The sequence below is a fragment of the Mesoplodon mirus genome (assembly GCF_964341445.2).
Source record: "Mesoplodon mirus genome assembly, chromosome: 11".
Taxonomy (NCBI): domain Eukaryota; kingdom Metazoa; phylum Chordata; class Mammalia; order Artiodactyla; family Ziphiidae; genus Mesoplodon; species Mesoplodon mirus.
In genome coordinates, this window is record NC_138987.1 from 102,221,405 (window position 1) to 102,247,871 (window position 26,467).

General features: G+C 46.9%; 2 protein-coding genes across 4 annotated transcripts in view; one reads left to right on the top strand and one right to left on the bottom strand.

Annotated features, from left to right (window-relative positions):
- Nucleotides 1-523: 523 nt before the first annotated feature.
- ATP6V1E1 (ATPase H+ transporting V1 subunit E1) lies at nucleotides 524-17,739 on the bottom strand. Of its 2 annotated transcripts, none has more exons than XM_082635833.1 (9): nucleotides 17,592-17,739; nucleotides 12,090-12,155; nucleotides 10,252-10,361; nucleotides 9,792-9,858; nucleotides 6,253-6,342; nucleotides 5,624-5,692; nucleotides 4,109-4,203; nucleotides 1,996-2,083; nucleotides 524-1,088 (listed from the first exon to the last, which is right to left on the bottom strand). In XM_082635833.1, the coding sequence occupies exons 1-9, from the start codon at nucleotides 17,622-17,624 to the stop codon at nucleotides 1,026-1,028; spliced, it is 681 nt and encodes a 226-aa protein (XP_082491959.1). In that variant the 5' UTR covers nucleotides 17,625-17,739; the 3' UTR covers nucleotides 524-1,025. The 2 variants fall into 2 exon arrangements, with proteins under 2 accessions (XP_082491959.1, XP_082491958.1); XM_082635832.1 differs by lacking the exon at nucleotides 17,592-17,739 and adding an exon at nucleotides 16,277-16,466.
- A 6,638-nt stretch (nucleotides 17,740-24,377) lies between these two features.
- The window catches only part of BCL2L13 (BCL2 like 13), a 62,225-nt gene continuing 60,135 nt past the window's right edge, over nucleotides 24,378-26,467 (top strand). The window contains exon 1 of one of the 2 annotated variants that reach the window (XR_014295309.1): nucleotides 24,378-24,606. The gene's annotated coding sequence lies outside the window, so the exon portion shown is untranslated. The remainder of the gene's footprint in view (nucleotides 24,607-26,467) is intronic. The other variant, XM_082635954.1, reaches the window with a different exon arrangement.

The window sequence follows — 26,467 nt, forward strand, 5'->3', positions numbered from 1 at the left end:
TTCGGCCAGGAGGAGATGGGCGGCGCGGACAGTGCATCCTCCCAGCTCGTCCCCTCAGGACCGAGCTACGCTTGTGACGACCCGTGTTACTCATGAGGGTGGAAAACAGACGCTTTATCTTCAGGTCACGGTGGGTTTTCAGTCTTGATGCAATGAACACACAGCAGCTCCTCTCCCTCAAGACCGCAGTTTCTTCTTTCCTGATGCTGCCAAAGCTAATATAACTGTTCCCTTATTCCGGCTGCCAGGCCCTCCAGGGACAGGTGAACCTGAACACCTGTGTGCGGACAGTCTTAAGGGGCTGGGAGGGCACCTCTAGGTGAGGCTTTCTTTGGTAGAAAGGAGCAAATGTGCCTGAGGGACACAGAGGGTTCGTGGCTTCAACTGCTGATGGCTGTCAACCTGCAAATGCTCCAGGAGTTTGGAAAATGCTTCCTCTTTCCAGATCCCTCAGTGAGAACTTCACCCTCTCAAACCACAACCTGCAGCGAACGCCTTGTGTAATAAATGAGTGACATCCACGTACGTGTTATGTTTTAATAAATAAAGCATATTCACGGCTTAGATCTTAAATCACATTTACAGACATTTCTAGGCCCAAACAGGTAACAGTGAAGCTGCTGCTGCTGCTGGAAGAAATGAGCCCCACATGCACTTGAAGCCCAAAGAGCGGAGACCTGACCCCAGAGCCCACCACCCCGCCCCCCGAGGCTGGACCCCAGAAGAGCAGGAGGCCTGGGGACACTCGTGCACCCACCACCTGACCCCTCGCCTCTGTGCTGCAGAACAGCAGGAAGTTGTGTTACTCTGAGACAAGCTAGAGGAAGGTTTCCTGATCGTACTAAGTGAGACTCGCCCGTCGGTCCCCACCAGCCGGGGTGTTCGCTACAGCAGGGCTTCCTTCCACCGACAGATGCAGGACAGGACAGGAGGACAGCAAAGAGGAAGCTACGCAGGCCGTCTTGTCTCTTCAACTGTCAGAAACGTCCACGTCATGCAGTGCGCAGACGCCACCTCCCTCAGGCTTAGTCCAAAAACTTCCTGTTGGCATTTGCCCCAAACAAGGCTCCCCGCACTTCGGGCATCATCTGTGAAGAAAGAAGCTCCTGCGTGAGGCGGCGCCGTCCCCCGCGCCTCAGCCCCGCCCCGAAGTCACGAAGCCCAATACTTGGCCAAGCACCGCCAGAGTCCGACCAAGAGACTCAGCGATCGCAAACGTGGGCTTAAGGCCACTGCTTAAGGGGAAAGAGAGCAAATGACGGGTGCCATGGCCGTCTAAGGCTTCCGCCCCGCTCCGATATGGGGAGAAGAAGCGACGTTCTGGAGCACCTACACTCGTTCTTTCAACAGGTGCTGAGCGCGCGCCGGGTGGAAAGCTGACAGTGCAGGTGTGTGCTGAGGCGCGCCGCAGCAACTGGAGAAGCCCGAGGACTCCACCTTAGGACGCAGCCACCGGCCGCATGCGGCCAGTGCAACTGAGGCGGCGAACTGCGCAGCTTACCTAGCTTTAGTTAATTTAGCCACACCTGGCTGGTGGGTAGCATGGCTCTGAGGTTTAAGTTACCAGAAGACGGTCAAGGTCAGGGCAGCAGAGCGCACCCCTGGAGGAGGCCCCGCACTCGGGACAACTCAAGCTTCCTGGCTGGTTTCCTGGCGCCCTGTGGCAATTCCTTTAGAGCAGTCGCCTGACTTTCCATCATTCCTGCTGGGGGTCGGGGGTTCTGGGGCTTTGGGTCAGCATCTCCACATGCAGTAAAACAGATACATTAAAATCCCAGACACACAAAGCCCTCATTCTGGTCCCAAGGCCACCCTCATGTAAACAATATCCTCTCAGCAAATGGCACTAAATGCCTGGATCCCCGTTCCTTTTAAGAAAATGTCGAAAAATGGAGAAAGAATCACAAACTCCAAATAACGGCCAATTGACATGTTCTCCGCAGCACCTCCTCAAAGTAACGCAGGCCAACTGATGAGACGTGTCCCCACACTCACCTGCTGGGCTATGAGGTCCAGCCGGCTCTCAAGGGTATTGGAGACCTTGATTTTGCGATCCCCGTTGTAGATCTCAACCCCGCCAGCTCTACAAAGAACACCGGAAATAACCACTTTTACAGATTTGAGGGAAACAGACACACGTTGTACAATTACCTCCTTCCCTCGGAGAATAGCTGTCTTGGTGTGTGGATGGTCTCAACACTCTTAGGGGCAATAAACGTGCAATAAGTTTGAAATGAATTCAGAAGCTTCTGAAGATTTAAGGTAAAGAGGCTGATAATAACTGTCATTACCAAGTGACTGTGTGCCCGTCTGGTTTTACGTTATCCTAACCACCGTCCCTCCCCAGCTGGACAAAAGGGGGGGCGACTGTGCCCCAGTTTGCAGATCAGTACACACAGTCCTCATCTGAATGCGTCTTCAAGGCCCAGCGCTGCGGGTACCCTGGCGGGCCGCCCTCCTTGGCGCCTGCGTCTCAGATAAAAGGCTCTACCCCAGTACTCTGGCCTAAGGCCGACAGGTCACATCCTACCACAAGGAGCCTCAGGGTGTGGAATTCTTTTGCTACGTTACAATTCTGTGTTTTACAAAATATTTCTTGAAATAAGCAGGCTCTGAGGCAAAGGATGGGGAAAATGGTGCAAATTTTCTCTAGAAAATGTCAATGGGCTGTGACGTGAGTAGTATGTTCTTACTCCATCCTCCTCCCCCATTTCCTCTTTGTTTCTCTGAACAGGCCCTGTCCCCACGCGGGCAGCAGGGCAACGGGGGTGTCTGCTGTGCGCCAGGCGCTACTGAACACCAAGTCCAGGCCCTTCCGTGTCTCCTATTCCCCAGGGACCTGGAGTCTTGGTCTCCTCACCATTTATAAACCAGGAAACGGGCTTAAGAGGTGGATAAAAGGACCAATTTACTGAATAAAACTCCACTTTAAACCTGCACAGTCCTTCACCTGCAATTCTGAATCTCAAAGGCTCTGAAAACAGAACCATCTAATTCGAGTGGCTCCAGAGCCTGAACTGGGCTCCAGTCACCTGTCAGCAAACGGCTGGTGTCCCTGCATAACTACCCCTTGGGTGTGAGCGCTCCTGCTTCCATGCCGAGACATCCGTGTGTGTAATTCTGGGGGAGATGCTGTAACATGTAGGGCATGTACAGGATTGCTTCTCTAAGCACCCAAACTCAAAGCACCAGGCACAGTGGTCCTGACTGGAACTGCTGAGTCCTACATGGTCTCTACACGCTGAGTACCCGTCAGCAGAGTCGCTGTGGATCCTGAGCCCTGATGTCAGTGCTGCACAGACGTGACCCCACTTCAGCTTCCAAGAGCTCCGTGAGGCGGGTGCTGTTATCCCAGGTCAGAGATGAGGAAGACTAAGTAACTAGTCGAGCCCTACCTGGCCAACACCTGGAAGAGTGGAGCAGCAGACCGCGATCTGACAGGAATGCTCACTAATGCTTAAGCTCCCACAGGCCCTCAGCTTGAAAGCACCGTCACGCACCCACTACCTCTGATCCTTACTTTATGAAGCAAGCAAGACTGATCCCTTTTACAGATGATGGGATTTGGGCTCGAGGTCCTGCAGCGATCAACAGGCCAGTCAGGACTCAGAACTAGGTCTTGCGATCCTAAATTCACATGTCCCAAGGCCTCCACAATGCTGGCCCGTGGGGTGGACCGGCAGGCAGGCGCACGGGGAAAATGCCCTGGGCTCTCCCCAGCCAGGAGCTCCTACCGCCCCTCCCAACCGCACTGAGTCTCCCCGCACTCGGCAGAAGCACCACGGGCGCTCGCGTTCCATACCAAGGGATCTGCCAGCCAGACATGGCTACTTCCTTGTCAGAGGGAGTGATCACCTTTCTCAGAACCTAGGACACACGTGGAACCAGCTTCAAGTTCTGGGTACAGAATCCGTGCTGCTTCTAGGCAAGCTGAGCCATAAGAAGCTGGTTAACAAGGGGGATACCGACAGGCGCCAACACGAGGCACGCATGGGGTGGCCACACCGCCATCCTGCCCAGGGTGCCCAGAGGACATGCGCGAGGCCGGGCAGATGGCCGTTCGCGCAGCCAGAGCAGCTCAGGTGTTAAAAGCAGAAACGTTCCTTACATTTCCTCAGGCAGGTAGGCCTCCTGATCAATCTGGACATCAACGTCTCTTTTGGTGGCGATTTTGTACACGGGGATTGCTTTTTGCACCGCAGCCTGGAAAAACACAAGAAACAGAGAGGTTTTATCAGAAACTATGGAGCAGGTATCCATAAAACCAACAGTCTGTACAAACAAAGATATTCCTACTTATTTTTCAAGTAAAAGAACAGACGTGTTGCTGGTGGGAACATAAAACGGCACAGCCGCTGTGGCAGATGGTATTGTAGTCCCTCAAAAATTAAACACAGAATCACCACAGGATCCAGCAAGTCTACCTCTGGGTATTTATCCAAGAGAAGTAAAAGCACAGACCCAACAGATATTTGTACACCCATGTTCACAGCAGCATTGCTCACAATACTCAAAAGGTAGAAACGACCCAGGGGTCTATTAACACATAAATGAATAAATAAAATGTGGTCTATGGATATAATTCAGCCTTAAAGAAAGAAATCCTGACACGTGCTACAACATGAACGAAGCCTAAAGACATTACTGCCAAGTGAAATAAGCCCGTCACAAAAGCACAGATACTGTCTGAGCCCCAATGTATGTGTCAATCTGTTCAACTAGTAATCGTGTCAGAAAAAGACTAAAGTTCCTTCAAGAAAACGTTCTCACGTGTCTCCTGGAGCCTACAGTGCTCTACGAAGATGGGACTTTGCACGCCACGCTCAGTGCAGTGCAGCGTGAGAAACCCTCTTCCACCCGTCCTACACCTCCACTTCCCCCAGCTCACTGCTTTTTAAAACTGCGGTAAAACGCACATGAAATTTATCATCGTGATCAGTTGTTTTTTTTTTTTTAATTTATTTATTTATTTATGGCTATGTTAGGTCTTCGCTGCTGTGCACGGGCTTTCTCTAGTTGCGGGCTTCTCATTGCGGTGGCCTCTCCTGTTGCAGAGCACAGGCTCTAGGCACCTGGAGCACGGCATGTGGGATCTTCCTGGACTAGGGCTCGAACCGGCGTCCCCTACATTGGCAGGCAGATTCTTAACCACTGCGCCACCAGGGAAGTCCCCCGTGATCAGTTTTAAGTGTACAGTTCTGTGGCTTTAAGTACGTTCATTGTGCAACTGTCCCCACCATCCCTCTCCAGAACGTTCCACCTTCTCAAGCTGAAACTCTGTCCCCATTACACACCATCTCCACCTGCGCCTCCCCCCGCCTCTGTCTCTTCTATTCAGACGGCGTTGCCTATCCTCTGCTCCGATCCAGTAAGTACTGTTTTTATTGGATTTTCAGAAGATTATGGTATTACAAGGTCTCCAGAAAGGGAGGAGGGGACTAACTCAGATGGCAACTTGATTTGTTTAAGAAAATAAGTAAGAGGCTCAGGTACACTTAAGTTAGTATCTACAACATGTTAAGACTCCTCTAATGGCCATGGTTGAGCTGTCATTTACTAGAGCATGCATTTCGTCCCTAACATTTTGATCTTTAAAAAGAAAAAGGATTTCTTCAAGCTCTACCTTCACCAGAGGGAAATCCTGTTTCCTGCAACGAATGATCATTCGGGGCTCCAACAACTGGTACAAACCCTATTAAAGCACAATCAGATACAATTAGTAAAAACTGCAAACTGTAAAATAAAACAACAGCAAATAAAATGTCTTCATAACTCTTTCATCTAGTTTGGGAAAGCAGTCCTCTTGTTTAAGCTCCCCCAAAGATGGCCCACATAGTATGAGAACATGGGAAGATCTTCATATCACAAACCAGATAAATATACCCAATGCTCTGGTGATGGGAACGAAATTCATACGGGAGTCTTACATCAACTAGGTTGAGGACAAATACTATATTTAACAGCTGAACAGCAAACAATTAAAATTTATACAGCCTGTGGTCTGAACCTCTATCGAAAGCAAGCATTTTAGTGGTAAAATCAAATTAGGAAAGTTTACAGCTGGAGGTTACAAAGGACAAGACAACATCAGTGTCATCCACCAGCCAGACACCACCGTCCTCCCACACATCTCCCGACCGGACAGGGAAAAGAGCTAAAATGAGAACACAGGAGAAACAGCTAGTTTCTGTCCCATCTTGTCGACTCTGCAGGGACGTGGCTCTCAGTGGTGCATCCGACCTACAAACTTACCTGGAGGACCAGTCCATCCAGCAGCACTTGGTACCTGGTGGTATCTTTTACCACTTTGCTAAGCCTCTGTTTGGCTTCATTTAGTAGGTCCTACAAAGAGTGGAAAAAGAAAAAGTTATCTACACAGCTGGGTAGTCAGCTCGGAACCCACGTGGGGCTGGCCCAGCTTGTGTCCAATCACTTCTCACTTCACGGCTGTGTGTTCACTCCACACGCGTTCCCTGAGGTGTACGATAAAGCAGATGCCACCCTAAGGACACTGATCCGAGCGAGCAAGAGCACTACCGCGGCCCCCAGGGGACTCGCACTCAGGCAGAAGAGCCCAGATTACCGATCATGACTGACCAGAACGGAAAAAGCCACATGCCACAGCCACGGAAAGCAAGCTACGGAGGCAGCTGGGCAAGATGGTTCCATTTTTTATTAGAAAAAGCAGCCTCTGCACAGAGAACAAAGTGTCGTCAGTGTTCACCTGCGGGAGGCTCGACTATCCATGATTTCAAGTTTCTTTATGTTAGTCTGTATTTTTAATGGTCTATAATAAACGCTGGCTTGTATAACTAAAACAGACACTGAAAGGGACTCCGGAGACAAATCTCACATGGTTGAGAAGAGCACGCTGGCAGCTACTCATTAAGTGGTACGCACGTACAGGCTTACTGGTAAAAGAGGACCGAGGTCCTTTAAAAGTCAGAGAGAGCGCCTCTCGATCCCACTGCTGGCCACCCAACACCGCTGAGAACATTTCGTCCTAGTAAATCTTCCACATACGTGTCTCCCTTACTGAATATGACCTCTGGAATGATTTGGGGGATTTAAAGAAGAGGGAGAACATACATGCTCACCCAGACAATCAGAATTTGAGGAGTGAGGGTGGAGAGAAGGAAGTGGCCCTGTATTTGGTTCTGAGAGTCACCCTTGGAGCTGCACCCAGCCCGGAACCACTCCCAAGCAGTTGAAGCCTTTAGAATCTAGGACGCTATGGCACAAAGATTTGAAGCATTTATGATATAAGACATGTGGCTGAAAGAAACCGCAGCCCCTCCTCACTAAGAGACCCCTCAAGCACAGTTCTCTTTGTGCTGGAACTGACTGTCCACAGTGGTCAAGCCGGTGGGGGGGGACAGGAGGAGTAGGGAGACAGGTCTACTCTAAAAGAATGAGCATCAAGTCAAGCTGTAAAGAGTGATGCCAGCCATTTGTAAAAATAACCCACGGAAAAATCTGGAAGTGGACAAATGAGGAGTCTTAACACCACCCAGAACTCCAATCAAGGGAGTAGGAACTTGGAATAAACTGAACTCCAGCTAAGAAAGCTGAAACCTAATCGACATAAACTGTATTGTCCCTTGTCTAAATCATTCCTGTCCACTTAAAAGACACGCCCCACAGGTCAGGAAGGTAACTTAAGTAATACCCCAGTGACACTCTTTGATTCTAAACTCAACTTTCTGGCTGTAGTCTGACTCCCCATGGGGAGGGGTGTAGGTTACTGCCGTTCACGTGTCAGCCTACAGATCAGTATTTTGAGAGTTTGGAAGGGCATTATCTGTCCACCTGAACCTAACTGCCTCTAGGATCCTGAAAATATTAGACTCTGCTCCTGGAAAGCAAGAAACTAAAACCCGATTATGACAACAACATCAAAATCACGTCTCCTTTGCTCGTGCCCAGCGTGAAGACTCAGGGGGCCTCCCGCAGAGACATTTCTGTTTCGTCTCTTTAACCGCAGCACCAGAAATCTCTACTTCAGGACCAACAAATCAGAATTTCTAAAGGTCGGTCTGTTCTTTATCTCCCTTAAACGACAACACCACCACCTTACACAGTGTGAGGTTTAGGAAGTGACGGTAAAGAGCTGTTACCTACACCAGGCCTGTCCTGTGTGAGGCACTGCACAGTCACTTTTCCTATGTGGACCAACTTAATTCTAAAGAAGCCTCATGTATATGCTTTCCCCATTTTACAAGAAAAGGAAGGTTCAAAAGGGTTAAAAAATTCGCCCACTGGGACTTCCCTGGTGGTCCAGTGATAAAGAATCAGCCTTCCAATGCAGGGGATGCGGGTTTGAGCCCTGGTCCGGGAAGATCCCGCGTGCCGTGGAGCAAAGAAGCCCGTGTGCCACAACTACTGAGCCTGCACTCTAGAGCCACAACTACTGAGCCCGCGCGCCACAACTACTGAAGCCCACGCACCTAGAGCCCATGCTCCGCAACAAGAGAAGCCACCGCAATGAGAAGCCCACACACCACAACCAAGAGTAGCCCCCGCTCACCGCAACTAGAGAGAAAGCCCGCGCACAGCAACGAAGACCTAACACAGCCAAAAATAAATTAATTTTTTTAAAAAAAGAAGAGGAGGTGGAGGAGTCAATCAGTAGCCAACGTCTGGGGCTTCCTCCTGTAAAACGTGTCATCACTGACACCCAACTCGGTCCTTGCCGCCACCATGCCAGACTCGCCTAACAGGAACCGATATCTTACAATATTAGTTTGTTTCTCTAGTCATCTGAGAAGATGGTATGTCTTCTGCTTAGTCAAGTATTATATTTTCAGTTTTATAGCTTTTCCATATAGTTCCTATTCACCAACACTTACTCCTAATTGCTTACTGTTGGCATGTAGTAAAACTATCAATTTCTGTATATTCTCTTTGTAGCCAGTCACCTTTTTGAACTAATTACTAGTTCTTAGTTTTTCAGATGTTGTATTTTTTTAAATATACAATCGTATCTTCAAAAAAATAACTGTTTCTTCCTTCCTGATATTTATATAACTTGTCTCTCCATTTTGTAAGAAATCTAAGGCCTCCACAATAACAATGAATAACAGTGGAAGCAGAGGCCTCCACTTGGTTTCTAAATTTTTTTTTTTTTTGGTCGCACCACACAGCTTGCAGGATCTCAGTTCCCCGACCAGGGATCGAACCTGTGCCCCCTACAGTGGAAGAGCAGAGTCCTAACCACTGGACTGCCAGGGAATTCCCTTGTTTCTGAATTAATTCAAATTCCTTCAGGCTGTCTCACCTAAGTGGTACGTTTCTGCCCTCTCCTTTGGGTGACAATACTCCCCAAATGGTTTTCTGTCTAACCTCTTCTCTGTTAAATTTAGTCTATGTACTCATATCATGAACCCTATTTATGATATTCCTCATAAAATAAAATGAAACCTTCAACAGCTTTCTACTGAAAGCAAGCAAAGCTCTTCACTTGCACTCATGGCCCCATAGTAACTCCATCCTATCTTTCTAGCCTTATTAGTCCCCATCGCCCTCAGATAATGTATGGTCCCCCCATCACGTGCTATATACCCAGAAGCTACATGCTCTGTTAAGAGCAGCAGGTCCTTGAAGACTGGACACACATCTTATTCATTTCCGTATTTATTACAATACCTAGTGTAATGATTTGCTGAGCAAATGTTTTCTCTCTAAAAATCATTCATCAGCTCCTTAATCTAACATTAACTAGTGAATTCTCTATAACAGACAAGTGAATAAACATTTTATAATTTTATAACTAAAGGGGGCTAATTACTCACTGTGATAAGGTCATCTCTCGCTCTGAGGACTTTCAGCCTCGCTTGATTCATCAGATTAGACATCTGACTGCAAAAGGCACGGAAAAGTAGTATCGTTACAGCATAAAAAACAACCAACGTAGAGAAAGGTACAACCTCCTACATATGTGCAAACACTTCTCTGTACAGATCCCAGAGAACTCCCTGAAATACATGTAGTGGTTTTTATCCACTTATTTTCAAAGATAAGGAGATATTTATTGAATGCTTATGAAGTGGTGAGACTTTCTTATCAGTTATTTCAACTATATCTTTCAATAATCCCGTGAGCCTTCCGTTTTCCCAAATGAGGAAAGAGAAGTTAAGTAACTTGACCAAGGTTAGTCAAGCAGTGAGTGGTCCATTTAAGACCCGAACCCGTAACTGCCTGACTCCAAACCACCTGCTTTACCCTCTCGTCCCAGTGATTTTCAAAGCTCACATTTTCTTCTGCTGCTCAATCTGCTTTTCTTTCTTCTCGTAGTATTCCATAATCTTCAGTCTTTGGGTCTGCACAAGACGGCCTTTCTCAATGTTGAACTCTTCTTCTGCCTACCAAGGAATTCATTATTATTAATTCATTATACAGATTTTGACAGTTTTATTTTAAGCAGCTGATGACCAGGGTAGTTGCTTATATTCACCTTATTCTATATCTAGTATCCACCAACAAAGTTTCAATGAATAGAATCAGAAGATTCTGTGTATGAAAAAAATTATGTATTTTAAATTTGATCCATGTGTTTAATAGAGGGCTAATGAAAAGGATACAGAATTTGGAGTCAGAAGATCTGAGTTACTGTCTAAAAAATTTGGTCAAGTAATCTCAGCCTAAGTGTCCTCCCTTATAAAATAAGAAAATAAAAATAGTATTCTTTCCTTTGTAGGTCAAATCTAATAGTCCTTTTAAAATGATAAACTACATAAATTTGAGTTATTAGTTTTATTAGTGTTAATTATTGAGTAGTCACTTTTTACAAAGGGTATCGTAGTATATCAGCTGTCTGTGATTTTCAGGCAGTAAGAAATTATGACTTTGGAAGCTAGCTAAAGTTACTGATTCAGATGTTTAATGCTTGGCACAGATACTGGAACTTTCATATTCTAAAATAAATGCCAGCAGCTTATTTCTATACCTATCACACGAGATAAGACTACTTTAAATAGAAATGCATTTACCAACTGAAATAGAAGTTCTGTATTTGTCCCAGAGAGAAATAAGGAAACTAGCCATATGAGAAACTGCAGTGCTCCTATGGCCATCAAAACAATATTAAACAAGCAACAAGGATATATTGTACAGCACAGAGAAATACAGCCATTATTTTGTAATAACTTTAAATGGAGTATAATCTATAAAAATATTGAATCACTATGCTGTACACCTGAAATTAATATATTGTTAACCAACTATACTTCAATAAAAATATATATATATTAAACAATACCCTCTCAACTGTTCTACTTCAGTGACAGGCAAAATAAGTCTTTTCTTCCTTAGATGATAAATTACTCAAATAGTTCAAAGGTTCAGTTTTGGCCCTAGGATACCAGGCACCCACAATTTTAAGGCTTTACTGTTAAGTAACAAATGTAACCACTGTAGAATAAAGTAAAAGGACAATGAAAATAAAGTATTAGATGATATATTCTGACCTACTATGATTATACTTAGAGAAAAGAACAATTTTATATACTGTACAGAAACACTGTGCAACTCGAAATATCTGTAAAATTCCTAGATGCTGACTGCCGCCTTCGTGATGGACAGGGGCTTTCATTTTATGCCTTACATATGCCAAACTGTGTATTTACCTTTTTTGCAGGAAGCACAAATAAAAAAGCAACATAACAATGAAAAAATACTACATCCTCCCCTGACCAGCCATCAATTAGCTGCAGTTGCTCAACGTCTGAGTTTGGATTCCATGAGAAAATTAATCCATCCCTTACTTTTCTACTCCCTACCATAAAATTTCAGGACACTTATTGACAATCAGAATTTTGGGACTTCACTGGCGGTCCAGTGGTTAGGATTCCATGCTTCCACTGCAGGGGGACAGGCTCGATCCCTGGCCGGGGAACTAAGATCCCGCCTGCCACGTGGCACAGGCAAAAAAATTAAAAAATGTTTAGAAAGGAAAATTTATTTTTAACGTTAAAGAGATTTTTATTGGTCCTATGCAATGCTCTGTTAAACAATTTTACTAAGTACTAATTAGCAAAGCAAGACAGTACGAAGCTTTGATAACTTCTTAAACCTAGGAAGTGGAATCTCACCTTTGCATCTATTTCTTCTGCTTTCTCATTGGCTTCTTGTTCAATAAAAGCCATCATGTGCTTAATCTATAAGGAGAAGGAAAAGGTTATTTTTGAATATGACAAGAAAAAATATCTATCTTTTCTGATTCTTCCAACAATCATTTATGGAATGCCTTTCTGTTCTCAGGTAACTTTCAATCTGGAATTTACTCCAGCAAATGGACCAGATGCAATATTCAACAACACAGGTAAATAGGCCATTATCCTACTCTCAAGGAACTCGGAGTCTATGGGGAGGAAGGACTGAATACACGTCCTCCTCTACTTCCGGCCTCCTTCAGCCAGACCGTCCTCTCCCCTTCCCCATCCAATGGCGTGTACCAGGGGGCCTCCTACTCTCGAGGAGCTCCAACCCGACTCCCCTCCCCCCAGCCCAGTGAAATCACTCTCGTAAGATGACAGCGATCTCCTCGCCTTTATCTTACTGCACCTGCAGTATCTCTTGGTACGCTGACCACCACCCTTCTTGAGCACGTGCTTCCCTTTGCTCCCACCACTTCCTTGCTCTCCTCCTCAGCCTCCTCTGGGGCCATGCGCTTCTTCCTCCGCCTCCTAGACAGCTCCTTCAGGAGCTCCTACTCACAGCAACTGAAATTCCACACGCTCAGTAAGGAACACTGACCGCTCTCCTCCCACCTCCCACTTGACCTCTGCCTTGAGGACTAGCACCAACATCCAAGTCGTCTCCTCCCGTATCTCAGGCCCCACATCAATCACCATGTCCTAAGAGTTCTCTCTTCTGACACCTCTTTAGTTTGTCCATCTCTCTCCATCTTCACAGCCACAATCTCATCTCTGCTATCATATCTCTTGGCGGAATTACTGCAACAGCTTCCATATTTTCTCCGGGCCCTCAGTCTTGTTCCCTTGCTAACCAACTCTACCTGGCAACCAGGAAGATCCTTTACAAATGTCCCTCTCATCTCGTACCACACCCCCCCTTAGGATGAAGTGCAGAGATTTTGAAGGTCTGTGATGTGGTCACTGCTCACCTCTCCAGCATCACATGAAATGTAACCTCCACCACTGGCCACTCCTCAGACTCCTAGTTCCTGTCATCCTACATTTTTAAAAATTAATTAATTAATTAATTTTATTTTTGGCTGTGTTGGGTCTTCGTTGCTGCGCATGGGCTTTTCTCTATCTAGTTGCGGCGAGCGGGGGCTACTCTTTGTCGCAGTGCGCAGGCTTCTCATTGCGGTGGCTCCTCTTCCTGTGGAGCACGGGCTCTAGGTGCGTGGGCTTCAGTAGTTGTGGCACGCGGGCTCAGTAGTTGTGGTGCACGGGCTTAATTGCTCTGCGGCATGTGGGATCTTCCCGGACCAGGGCTCGAACCCGTGTCCCCTGCGCTGGCAGGCGGATTCTTAACCACTGCGCCACCAGGGAAGTCCCCATGCTACTCTCATTTCAGGTTTTCAGTTCCTTGAGCTCGCCGTTCTTTCCACTTTCGAGATTTCAAACATGCTGTTCCTTCCACTTGGAACACTCCCCCACCCCCAGCCCAGCTATCTCCTCGAGCCTCAGCTCGCTTAACTGTCACCTCCTTTGGAAAACCTCCTGAACCTCTCATTTCTCTGCACTCAGGACACTCTGCACTTCTCCGCCTAAACACACAGTCCTAATTGCCTGCTTGCCTGTGCCTCTCCTCAACTAAACTATAAGGCTAGGAACTTGCTAAAGGGTTTTAGATCTCTGGCTACAGTTGGAGAATGAAGTCCCCAAAGTCTTCTGAATGGGGCTTGGGGTGACTGATCTAATTTATACTCATAAACAGAGTACTGTCTCTAGTGGCAGATGTAAAATATACCCAAATGAATATACAAGCAACACAGCAATCAAACTCACTGGTAGTTTCATTTCATAGGAGCTCTACCTGAAAGGAATAGTGAATTAAAAAGAAAAAAAGCAGCTTAAAAAAATTTAATGTAGAGCCTCTAGGTTATTAACTCATTTCATGTATTAATTGTCCCGCATAAAGGTAAACACCACCGTAAACCCAGGACACGGGGTTAAGGGTTTACTTTCCCCACAGTAGGTGCTCAATAAACATTTGTGAATGAGTGAGAATCTGTTGGGAGTTAAAAGCCTTCTGAGGTACCCCAACTACTTTTAGAGTCTGTACAAAAGTGAGTTAAGATTTGTTTCACAAGAATGTGAATATACTTAACACTACTGAATCATTCACTTAAAAATGGTTAAAAAGGCCCTGAGAAAACCATAATTCAAAAAGACACATGTACCCCAATGTTCATTGCAGCACTGTTTACAATAGCCAGGATGTGGAAACAACCTAAATGTCCATCGACCCATGAATGGATAAAGAAGATGTGGTGCATATGTACAATGGAATAAAAAGGAACAAGATTGGGTCATCTGTAGAGACATGGATGGACCTAGAGTTTGTCATACAGAGTGAAGTTAAGTCAGAAAAAGAAAAATATCGCGTATTAACGCGTTTGTGTGGAATCTAGAAAAACGGTACAGATGAACCCATTTGCATGGCAGGAACAGAAACGGAGACGTAGAGAATGGACATGTGAACACAGCAGGGGAAGGGGCGGTGGGATGAACTGGGAGATCAGGTTTGACATACATACACCACCACGTGTAAAAGAGACAGCTAGTGGGAACCTGCTGTATAGCACAGGGAGCTCAGCTTGGTGCTCAGTGGGGACCTAGATGGGTGGGATGGGGGGCGTGGGAGGGAGGTCCAAGGGGGGAGGGGATATGTGTATACCTATAGCTGATTCACTTCGTTGTGCAGCAGAAACTAACACAACGTTGTAAGGCAACTATACTCCAAAAAATGGTTAAAAAGGTAAACTTCACGTAATGTGTTTTACACAATTTAAAAAACTTAAGAATACAACCTAGGGACTTCCCTGGTGGCGCACTGGTTAAGAATCTGCCTGCCAATGCAGGGGACACGGCTTCGAGCCCAGGATCCCACGTGCCGCGGAGCAAGTAAGCCCGTGCACCACAACTACTGAGCCTGCACTCTAGAGCCCGCGAGCCACAACTACTGAGCCCATGTGCCACAACTACTGAAGCCTGTGTGCCTAGAGCCCGTGCTCCGCAACAAGAGAGGCCACCGCAATGAGAAGCCCACGCACTGCAACGAAGAGTAGCCTCCGCTCGCCGCAACTGGAGAAAAGCCTGCGTGCAGCAATGAAGACCGAAGGCAGCCAAAAAATAATTAAAAAAAAAAAAAAAAAAAAGAATACAACCTCATGGCATCAAAGTCTTGAGGAAAACACAGAGCACGGGTTTAGAAGGGAAGACTTATTTTTTGTCAAAATTCTTAGGAGCTCCCTACCAGTGAGGAGCCAAAATAATGATGACAATCAGAGCCCGTTTTATAGGTAATACAATACTTATAAAATCTCAAGCCTTGAAAAATTGGGGTGCCTAACCGAAATCTACACTGTTAAGAAAAACCACGGTGAACTTGCTAAATGGATCAACCTCCACACATCTGTGCCTGTGTGTGTGTTTCTGTTTGTGGTGAGGAATGGAATCATCACAAGTTCAGATCAAACTCACACTGCACTGTCTGGAACTTTAGAAGTATTTAAAGACAGTAACCAACTGGGGTGCTTATAAATGCTACAAGACACTGGCCTCTAAGAGGTGAACCCTGATTCAAACCTGCATTATCTGCCTCTGTCTCTGGTGCTGGACCCTCTGCTACCAGCTCTGACAAGATCAGCACAGCCTAGAGCACAACACACTCATTTCAACCCAGGTCCGAGAAGCCCGTTTACAGTCAACAAGAACACATTCTGCCTTCAGGAGTTCCAACAAGAGAACGTCAACCCCTTCAGGACATTTAACTCCACCCTCAAGGCAGAAAAACCTGCCCGTAAAATATGCTTTTCTTCTTCCTGCTAAAGCTACTGGGTTCTACACCTCTGGAGTCAAGATTCTTTTGAAAATTTGATGAAATAAATGACCATACTCCTCAGACAAAAAAAAAAGCAACATACACAAATACTTTAATACAGTGGGGAAGGAATCAGGAAACCCAGGATTTCTTTTCTTTTTACATTTAAGTATTAGTATTTTATTTCCAGCACTCAAGTTCATCCTTGAGTTAAGAAGATTTAGTAGATTCTAGGGGGCTCTTTTTAAATACATTTACCTACTTGTGATGGAAAAACCAACAGGAACGAGCACTCCATCTTTGATGTATGTACACAATATATCTCCTATAGGAGACTGTTTGGCTTAGCACTCTTGGCAGCTCCAGTGCAATCTCACAGAGCATCCTAGGGTTTCACTGACCCACACCTAATGGTGCCTGAAAAACAACTATGCGTCCCCCTTGTCCCAGAATCCATGAAAGTCTGCAGATTTTCCCAGCTGTAAAAGCAGTGATGTTTACAGAAATCAGCACTTTGCTTTACTGAAGCAGACATCCGACAGCAAAAAGAGTAACAAGATTTGAGTTAACCCAAAGTGTATGAGGACTAAACACAGTTTCACCATTCGGCTTTGCAATGTAGTTTCCAGAAATCAACTGTGATGAAAAGCAGGAAATAACTATATTAAGATTTTACTAACTCCTAAAGAGCAGGAAGTTGAAGGAAACCCATATTTCTAGGCGTCTACTCAGTGCTCAGGCCTGGTCACTGCCGGGAATACGGGGAACACAGGCACCGCCCTGATGGGGACCGCGCGTAGTGTGGAGGAGTACAAACGATACATTTCCTCGTTCTTACTATTTTACAGAAAGAAAACGTGGTTCTGGCCTAGTTTCACTGCTTTACCTTTGCCATGTATTCTTCCTGGGGAAGCCCTAGTTTTCAATACATCACAACAAGGCGGAAAAAGAAGAGAGCTGGTACTAGGGGTGGGACCGCTGGACCGCTGGAGGGCACTGCGTCCTTTTTCCTACAGTAAAACTCAGACGCAGCGCTGATTAATGTTCAAAACCAGCGCTGTTCTGTAAGCATGCGGTAAGATTTCCTACAGTGCCGCACAGACGCTATTTTTGTTGCCCTCCATGATCAGCCTAAGATCCCCTAAAAGGAAGAACCACCACGCTTCTGAGAGCGTATCACCTAACGAATAAAGTGCAGAAGCGTTTTAAAGGAACTGGAAACAAGGAAAAAACACCGTAATGCTCATCTAAGAAGGCTCACAGGGCAGTGAGTGAGCGTTAGTCAGGGTTTTCCGAGAACTTCAGCCAGAGACAAGTTCTCTAAACTGCGGCCTGAGTGCCCTTCCCCGAAGTCCGGGCCTGGGCGGTCAACGCCCGCCGCCGGCGAACTCCAAAGCGCCGAGCAACGCCGCGACCCCGGGCCGGCCGCTCGCCCGCAAGCCCGACGCGGCCCCGACCCGCACAGCTCCGAGGCGGTGTCCCGGGGACGGGGAGATCTGGCCAACGAGGCCGCCATGGAGCTCCCCCAGGCCCGGGGCGGTACCCGCCCGCCTCTCGGGGCTCAGCCCGGCGCTCACCTGTTTCTGCACGTCGGCATCGCTGAGGGCCATGGTGCAAGCAACGGGAGGCAGTGGGTGACCGGCCGGAGCTCAGGACCGACGCGGGTGACGGGCGAACGGGAGACGAAAGCCAGACGCGCTTCCGGCCTCTTCTGTTTTGTGAGCGCGGCTTCCGGTTCCTGCGCAGGTCGCCGTGCAGCCCAGCCAGTGGGGAGAGAGCGGCCCGGAAGTCCCGCCACTCAACACCCCGCCCCGCTTCGCCTCCTGTCGCTCACTCGTGACTTCTCGTGACTTCTCGTGACCTCTCCCGGTCTTTTCCCCAGCAGCCCGCTCCGAAGTTGGAGGGAAGGTCTGCTGTCCTGCCCCTGACGTTGACTGAGCCTTGTAGCCCTTGCGTTTTTTAAAAAAGTTTAGTTCTGCCAACCAGAATTTGTTTTACTTTCCTGGCCCTAATGGAAGCAAATGCGTCAATATTTTACTTATTAACAGGTTTTATTTTATTTTTTTTTGCGGTACGCGGGCCTCTCACTGTTGTGGCCTCTTCCGTTACGGAGCATAGGCTCTGGACGCGCAGGCTCAGCCCATGGCTCACGGGCCTAGCTGCTCCGTGGCATGTGGGATCTTCCCTGCGCGGGGCACGAACCCGCATCCCCTGTATGGGCAGATGGACTCTCAACCACTGCGCCACCAGGGAAGCCCTAAAAGGTTTTATTTTTAGAGCAGCTTTACATTTACGGAGAATTGAGCTCAGGTTCCCATATTGTTAGCCTCCTCCCTTTCTGGGGTACATTTGTTATATTTCATTAACTGAGGCTAATTGTTGACAAAAGCCCACAGTTTAACCAATTTCCTTAGTTTCCCTCTGTTGTGGAAATTCGGCCTCTGTACACCAGCGCCGGATCATATCTTGGAGACAGAGTTTTGGGTGAAGTAGAAAACAATAGTTTTATTGCTTTGCCAGGCACAGGGGGCCACGGCAGGTTAACGCCCTCAAAACTGTGTGTGCCACCTGGAGGGGGTGGTGAGGAGTCTTACAGTGTTCCAGGAACAGGGCATGATTAGCTCGTGGAGCTTCTTCTGATTGGTTGGTGGTGAGGTAATCGGGAATCAGCCTCATCAACCTTCTAGTTCCAACCGGTCTGAGGCCTGTGTGCTGTGGGCAGCGAGCAGCTAACCTCTCCCACCTGGTGGAGGGCTTCAGTGTCTGCAGAACAACTGGAAAGACCCGGCTCAGAACATTAACTGTATAGCCCTTGAGGGAGAGCTAAAGGTCCTTGACTGTGTAATGGCTAACGTATTATTATTTTGGCTTGCTTGACTGTTCGCCTTTCTGCATTTTCCCACTTGTCTGATTAAATGTATTCCTTGACTGAAGTTTTTCTGCAGACAAAGGGCAGACGGAAGACATGGGTGAGGGTCTATTCTGGGAAGGCCTCACAGGGTCCTGCTCGGTTACACCCCTGATGCCCTTTTCCCGTTACAGGACCCCATCCTGGAAACCACCTTTCATTTAGTTGACCTGTCTCGTAAGTTCTTCTTGGTGACAGTTGCTCAAACTTCCCTCTTCGTTGACCTTGACAGTTTGAGGGATACTGTTAGGTATATTATAGATGCACCTCTGGGGATCTTCACATAATTGGTCAGGGGGTGTGGGTTTTGGGGAGGAAGGGCACAGAGGGAAAGTGCCATTTTCATCACATCAAGGGTTCATGCTGTCAGCCTGATTTTTGTTGGTGTTGACCTTGATCACTTGGCTGAAGCAGTGCTTGTCAGGTTTCTCCACTGTAAAGTTACTCTTTTTTTCCCCTTTCCATACTTTACTCTTTGGAAAGATGTACTATGTGCAGCCCACACTTAAGGAGTGGAGTCATGCTCCACGTTCTTTAGGGTGGACTACCTACATAATTTATTTGTAATTCTGAAAGAGCATGTGCATTTTTCAACATCATTACCAGGATCCATTTACAGAAAATTATTCAGAGAATTAAGGGAGAAATTCGAGCCCACATTTTATAAAGGCAAAATACTTTGAAAACTTATTTTTAGGATAGATTCCTAATAATAGAATTATGGGCCAAAGGGTACACACATTTTTATTACTAGCTTTTTATTTTGAAGAAATTTCAAATATAAGTTGTAAGAATAGTGCGATAAACTCCCATCACCTAGATTCACCAACTTAATATTTTGCTATATTTGCTTTATCACTTTTCATATGTATATATGTATATATATATATATATAATTTCATGAGTCAATAAATAGTTCAGTGTGTGTTTCATAAGACTAAGGGTGTACGTCAAATTCAGGAAATTTAATAAGTCCATATTCAAATTTTGCCATATGTTCCATTAGTATTTCTTGTAAAAATATTTTTTTTTTCTGATCCAGGATCCAATCCAACATCACCTATTGTATTAATTACCTTGTCTTTTTAGTCTCCTTTAATACGGAATAGTTCCTCAGACTTTGTCTTTCCTGATACTGACGTTTCTGAAGAGTACTAGTCATTTGAATTGGCCAGTTGTAAAAAGTCCCTCAATTGGCTTTCGTCTGATAGTTTCCTCATAATTACATTCAGGTGCTGCACCACAGGAGAAGTACATGTGTGATATCCTCAGGGCATTGCATGTCCTCTTAATGGGAATGGCACACCCATTTTTAAGGCTCTTAATACAAATGCCAAATTATTGTCCAGCTATGCTAGTGGACACTGTTCTCTGTAGCGTATGACAAGTTGGTACACGTATTTGAGAAAAGTGGTGGTGTTGGATAAGGGAAGGGTTCAGCCACAAAACAGTAAAACTAACAGGGCGACGGAAATCCATGCATTTGATCTCAATTTGATCGGTAGTCTAATCAACTGAACCAGATGGTAGGCTTGTTTCTCTCATCTAACTAGTTTTTGCAGTAATAATTTCATTCTTCATCATCCCAGAAGACAGGCATATGCATGCCTCTAGCAAGCTAGGTCAGGATGAGGTGGCATTCACTCGTTTGGATTACAATCCTTCCTCCCGTTTATTTATTTATTTATTTTTGGCTGCACTGTACAGCATGCAGAACTTCCCCCACCAGGGATCAAACCCATGCCCCCTGCAGTGGAAGCGTGGACTCTTAACCACTGGACCACCAGGGAATTCCTCCTCCTGTTTATTTTTACAATGTTCTGCAAATATCTGGGGCTGAAGACTGGGAGCCTCAACCTAATACATGTCTAATCACTTATGAAAACAATGTCTGGAAGAGATGTGATACTATCCAGATCAATGTGCTTTTGTTTTTTGGAAAACAGTGTGCTGATTTTTATGATTTATCATTATTTTCAGACATTAAAAAATACAGAAAAGTACAAAGAATTCAAATGTCTATGTACCATGTACCACCACCCAGAGTTGACAATTAACATTTGTCCCATTTGCCTTAGGACTTCATTTTTTAAATAAAATAGTGTTACAGGTATACTTAGCATCGCCTTTTGTGCTGCTTTCCTCTCCCCCATGTCAGTGCTCTTACAACTACTTTCTGCAGTATTTTGCTGATTCACCGAGGAACAGGCCAGGTGCTATCTGGTAAGAACTTGGTAAGCTTCAGAGAGTGAAGCACAATTGAAAAAGTTATTATGAGTACATGCAAAGATTAACTAGTTGGTAGTTTTCCAAATCCAATTTCCTCCTATACTAGCTTAGGTCTTGTGAAGAAGTTTTACTAAAACAGCTTTTCAGACAAATTCCAAAAATCCCACTCCCAGATAAGCCTATTGACTATGGCTTCACCAAAACTGCCGACCTAAATTCCTTTCAGGTTAGTCACTTAAGAGGTCCGCGTGCTCCTTGATTTACCTGCTCCCAAGCTAAGGCCTCAGTCTGTGGTTTATCTGGAAACTGAGTCACTAGAATAGATAAGGTAAGGCTTCAGTTTGTCTGCTGGGGAGTGCACACACACACACACACACACACAGAAACTGGAGGTAGATGAAAATCATGTCTTTGAATGTTGAGGAATTTTTAAAAGAAAAGACAAATGGTGGCAGAAAGCAGTGAAAGTCTAACTTACGTGCTTGCACTTTTTAGCCTTTTCCAACCAATTTTCCGCACAGCAGAAAGTAATTAAAAACCTAGCTGGTCTCTAATCATTCCCTAATTTGTAACCTCTGGTGGCTCCTGTGTGCTCTGGAGAAGCTGGCCCTGCCCATTGACCTCATCACTCCTCCTCCCTTTCTCACCAGCTCCAAGCTTTACTGGTTTGTTCTCAAGCTTTTTGCCTGAGATCTTTTCCTGTACTTGCCCCTTGGGTTGTTCTTCAGTCTTTAGGTCTCAACTTAAAATATCCCCTCCTTGGAGAGAGGTTTCCATCAACACCCTGTCACCTTAATTTTCTACTCTTGTCCCTTGTTTACTTCAGGACATGCCACAATTTTAAACTACTTTGTTTTTTTCCCTTTCATTTCTATGTTCTTATCTGGTTTTCCAGTGAAAATGTCAGTTTCACAACAGGGACGTCACGGTTTTTGCCGGTATCCAGCATACTGCCTGGTACATACATAGTAGGCATTCAATAAATGACTGATGAATGAGAATGAATGAGTGGAATCTAGAGTTTAGATTTTATTATCACATTAGGCTGCAGTCTAGGTCTCTGTGTCACTCATAAGATCCGTCAGAAAAAAAAAAAAAACCCAAAACCCATGAACTGCTTGTGATTAATTTTTGTAAAAGCATTATATATTTTACACCATTTGCTGAAGAGACTCTTTGCTCATTGAATTGTCTCTGTTGAAAATCAGTGGACCATTCTGAACTTTCTATTCTGTTCCATTGGCCCATATGCTATCCTTGTGTTATATATTTAAAAAATTTAAAAAAGGGGAAAAAGCAAACCCTAAAACAAAGCAATCTGAAAGAAATTTACCTAACTATATATCAAATTGGCAACCTAACTACACAGAATTATTCCATGTGACTTTTTGAAATTTACATACAATAAACTGCATAGACCTGCAAAGTACAATTAGATGAGTTCCGACACCTGTGTGATCACCACAATATATAGACTAATTCCATCACCCTAGAGAGAAAGCTCTTTTTCTAGTCAATCCCACACTCCCAGTCAACAGTGCTGATTTCTATAACCATTGATTAATTTTGCCTGTTCCTAAAATTCATATAAATGGAGCCACACAGTAGGTACATTTTTATGTCTGGCTTCTTTGACTCAACGCTTTTGAGATTAATCCATATGGTCACATGTAACAACGGTCAGCTTCTCTTTTATTGCTGACTAATCTCCGTTGTATAATTCAAAAAGTCAACTTTTTAAAAATTAAGACTAGAAGACTGTTAAAAGATTTAACAACCAAATGCAATGCATGATCCTGGTTTAAATCAAAAACTATATGGAGGGCTTCCCTGGTGGCGCAGTGGTTGAGAGTCCGCCTGCCGATGCAAGGGACACGGGCCCGTGAGCCACGGCCGCTGAGCCTGTGCATCCGGAGCCTGTGCTCCGCAACGGGAGAGGCCACAACCGTGAGAGTCCCGCGTACAGCAAAAACAAAACAAAACTATATGGAATCTAAAAAAAAAAAAAAAGGTTCTGATGAACCCAGGGGCAGGAACAGGAACAAAGACGCAGACGTAGAGAATGGACTTGAGGACACGGGGAGGGGGAAGGGTAAGCTGGGACGATGTGAAAGTAACATGGACATATATACACTACCAAATGTAAAATAGCTAGCTAGTGGGAAGCAGCTGCACAGCACAGGGAAATCAGCTCGGTGCTCTGTGACCACCTAGAGGGGTGGGATAGGGAGGGTGGGAGGGAGACGCAAGAGGGAGGGGATATGGGGATATATGTATACGTATAGCTGATTCAGTCTGTTATACAGCAGAAACTAACACACCATTGTGAAGCAATTATACTCCAATAAAGATGTTAAAAAAAACTATAAAGCCATTACTTGGCGAATCGGGGAATTTAATATGGCCTGGTTAATAGGTACTATTAGGGAATTATTGATAGTTTTCTTAGCTCACTAAGTCTCTTCTTGGCAAATATGTCCGATTTCACTATGAACAGCACCACCCGAGTTCTCAGTCACTTGGGCCCAAAGCCTCGGAGCTCCAACCTTCTTTCGGATTCCACCACCCACCCTCATTATCAATTCAGGTTTTTATCACTTCTTTTTTCACGGCTGTATTGAGATAGTCACCTTTTTGAAGTGTACAACGGAGTATAATTAAATGGCTTCAAGTGAGTGTATTTACAAAGCTGCGCAATCACCAGCACAATCACCCGGAGAACATCTTCGTCACCCCAGAAAGAACCCTTGACCCCACTAGCAGGCACTGTCCATCGGCCTTTTGTCCTCATGCAGGTTTCGGCTCCTCCGCCCGGCCGTGTCAGGCGCCCGGACACAGTGGCTCCCCCAGGGCGCGGTGGACACGCCGCACCGCCTCCCAGTGGCAGCTGCAGATGCGTTCCTTCCTCGCTGCGCTACGACGCCCCCGCCCTCCAGCCCGCTCCGTACCCTCAAGGCCCAGCCCCCCACCCAGCGCTGCGGCGCCGCAGCTCCCAGGACTCCACGCCCGGTCTGCCGGCTCGCCTGCAGCTCCTCCGGCGGGCGAACCCACGACGGTGGGCCCGTCCGAGTCCGCCCCCTTCCCAGCGGTCCACGGCCACCGCCGCCCGGAACCATAGAGCTGCTCCCCAACAGGAGAGCAGGCCAGGAGAGAGCGGCTCTTCCGGCTCACACCTGCGCAAAGAGGCCTCCGGGACTCCGTGGTCTGGGCTTCCTCTTGGGAAAGCGGATCCACCCCTGGCGGCGCGCCCGGCGCCCCGCCCCGACGCCGGCGCTGACGGAAGCACGCCGGGTGACCTCACCCGCCAACATGGCGGCGGCGGTAGATTAGGACCGCGGGTCGGAGCCGCCGCCGCCACCGCCGCCGCCACCGCCACCGCCACCGTGGGATCCTGTGCGGAGCAGCCGCCGCCGCCGCCGCGTTTTCACCTCTTCGGGGGCACGGGCCTGGACCAGGTGAGGGGAGCGGGGTCGCGGGCAGGCCGCGCCGGGCCCTCTCCCCGCTTCGCCTGAGGCGTCCCGAGGCCGACGCGGGAGAGGGGGGGAGTGAGAGGCTGAGGGCGCGAGGCCGTTCCGCTGCCCCTCAGACGTGTCCGGGCGCGGGCCGGCGGGCGTGGGCTTCGGGCGAGGGGTGCGTGCGCGGGGCTCGCGGCCTGGGTCCCCGCCAGCCGGTCGGGCCGCGGCTTCTCCCCAGGGTTCCCGGTGCCCCTCCCGGCAGCTCGGACGCCGCTGTCATTGCTGTTGCTATTATTTCACGTGTTCGTTTTTGCCACCCTTAGAGGCGGCACGGTTCGCGCTAGGTCGTTTCTTCCTTTGGTCTTTCTCCCAGCATCCCAGGCAGACCCCGAGTGTCTCGCCTTCGTGCCGGGACTTTCCGAGCTGGGGCTTCCCCTCTGGGAGCCGGGGCCTCGGGCCCGCGGTCTTGGGCCCTGGCCGCCGCCCTGCGGAGTCGGCCCGATCCCCGCACGAGCGCGCGGTTACCCGCGCAGCCAGCGCCCCGTTTCTGTACAAGTTCTTAACGAAACTGACGGTCTCCCCCCTCCCCTGTTTCTTTGCGACGTGGAGCAAAACAAGCAAGTCCTCCAGCGAAACTGTCAGTGCGATTTCCCCGGGAGGTTTGGTCTAAACCAGAATGCTGGTCTCTGCCCTGACTTGTGTGACCTTGGATGAGTTGCCACACCCTTCTAGTACCTTCTTTTCTTCAGTCTCCCAGAAAATTAAGCAAGTGTTCGTGGAGGTGGTGAACTGCTTATACCTCACGTACACCGCGGGATAAATAAATGTACACTGTAAATTGAAAATCTTTAAACCACTATGGACTATTCTTCGTTTGATAATAGGCCATTAGGGACTTTGAAAATTATTTTACTCTGATTGGTCAGGTACCATTCTCAGTATTTTTTTTTCCAAAGGATGGATTTTCTTATGGAGGACCGTACCCCAGTAATTAAGTTCAGCTGAGGGATACAGACGGTTGAGTCCAATCCGTTTTGTAGAGAAAAGGTGCTCGTTAGCCCGTCAGTTAGTCAATATTTACTACATATCTTGCTCAGCTTTTAAAACAAGTGATTTGCAACAATAAATATTGTTTTAAGAACATGTTTCTCTTATGAAACATTTTAGACATACAAAGCAGACGTTTAAGCCAATCACAGTACCACCATTCTGCTTTTTATCATTGTTTTTTCAAACTTGACTTTGATGCATATCTTATTCCAAATAAGTGGTCACCAAGAGTTCTTTTTTTTTTTTTTTCGGCCGCTCTGCGCAGCATGCGGGATCTTTGTTCCCGGACCAGGAATGGAACCCGCGCCCCCTGCCATGGAAGCACAGTCTTAACCACTGGACCGCCAGGGAATTCCCAAGAGTTCTTTTTTTTTTTTTTACATATTTATTTATTTGTCTGTTTAAGGTGTGCCGAGTCTCAGTTGCGGCACGTGGACTTCTTAGTTGCAGCATGCATGCGGGATCTAGTTCCCCGACCAGGGATGGAACCTGGCGCCCTGCAATGGGAGTGCAGAGTCTTAACCACTGCGACACCAGAGAAGTCCCCCAAGAGTTTTTTTTTAAAAAATAAATTTATTTATTTATTTATTTATGGCTGTGTTGGGTCTTCGTTGCTGCATGCGGGCTTTCTCTAGTTGCGGCGAGCAGGGGCTACTCTTCGTTGGGGTGCGCGGGCTTTTCATTGCGGTGGCTTCTCGCGGAGCACAGGCTCTAGGCACGCGGGCTCAGTAGTTGTGGCTCGTGGGCTCTAGAGCGCAGGCTCAGTAGTGGTGGCGCACAGGCTTAGTTGCTCTGCGGCATGTGGGATCTT

Excerpts from the sequence above, each read along its gene's own strand:
- ATP6V1E1 (XM_082635832.1), bottom strand. The coding sequence starts at position 16,312 with ATGGAGTGCTCGTTCCTGTTGGTTTTTCCATCACAA. Across the intron at positions 9,859-10,251 it reads ATTGAGCAGCAGAAGAAAAT|TCAGATGTCTAATCTGATGA; the intron begins GTGAGCTTTGAA and ends TGCCTTTTGCAG. Across the intron at positions 6,343-9,791 it reads CGAGAGATGACCTTATCACA|GACCTACTAAATGAAGCCAA; the intron begins GTGAGTAATTAG and ends CACTCTTTGTAG.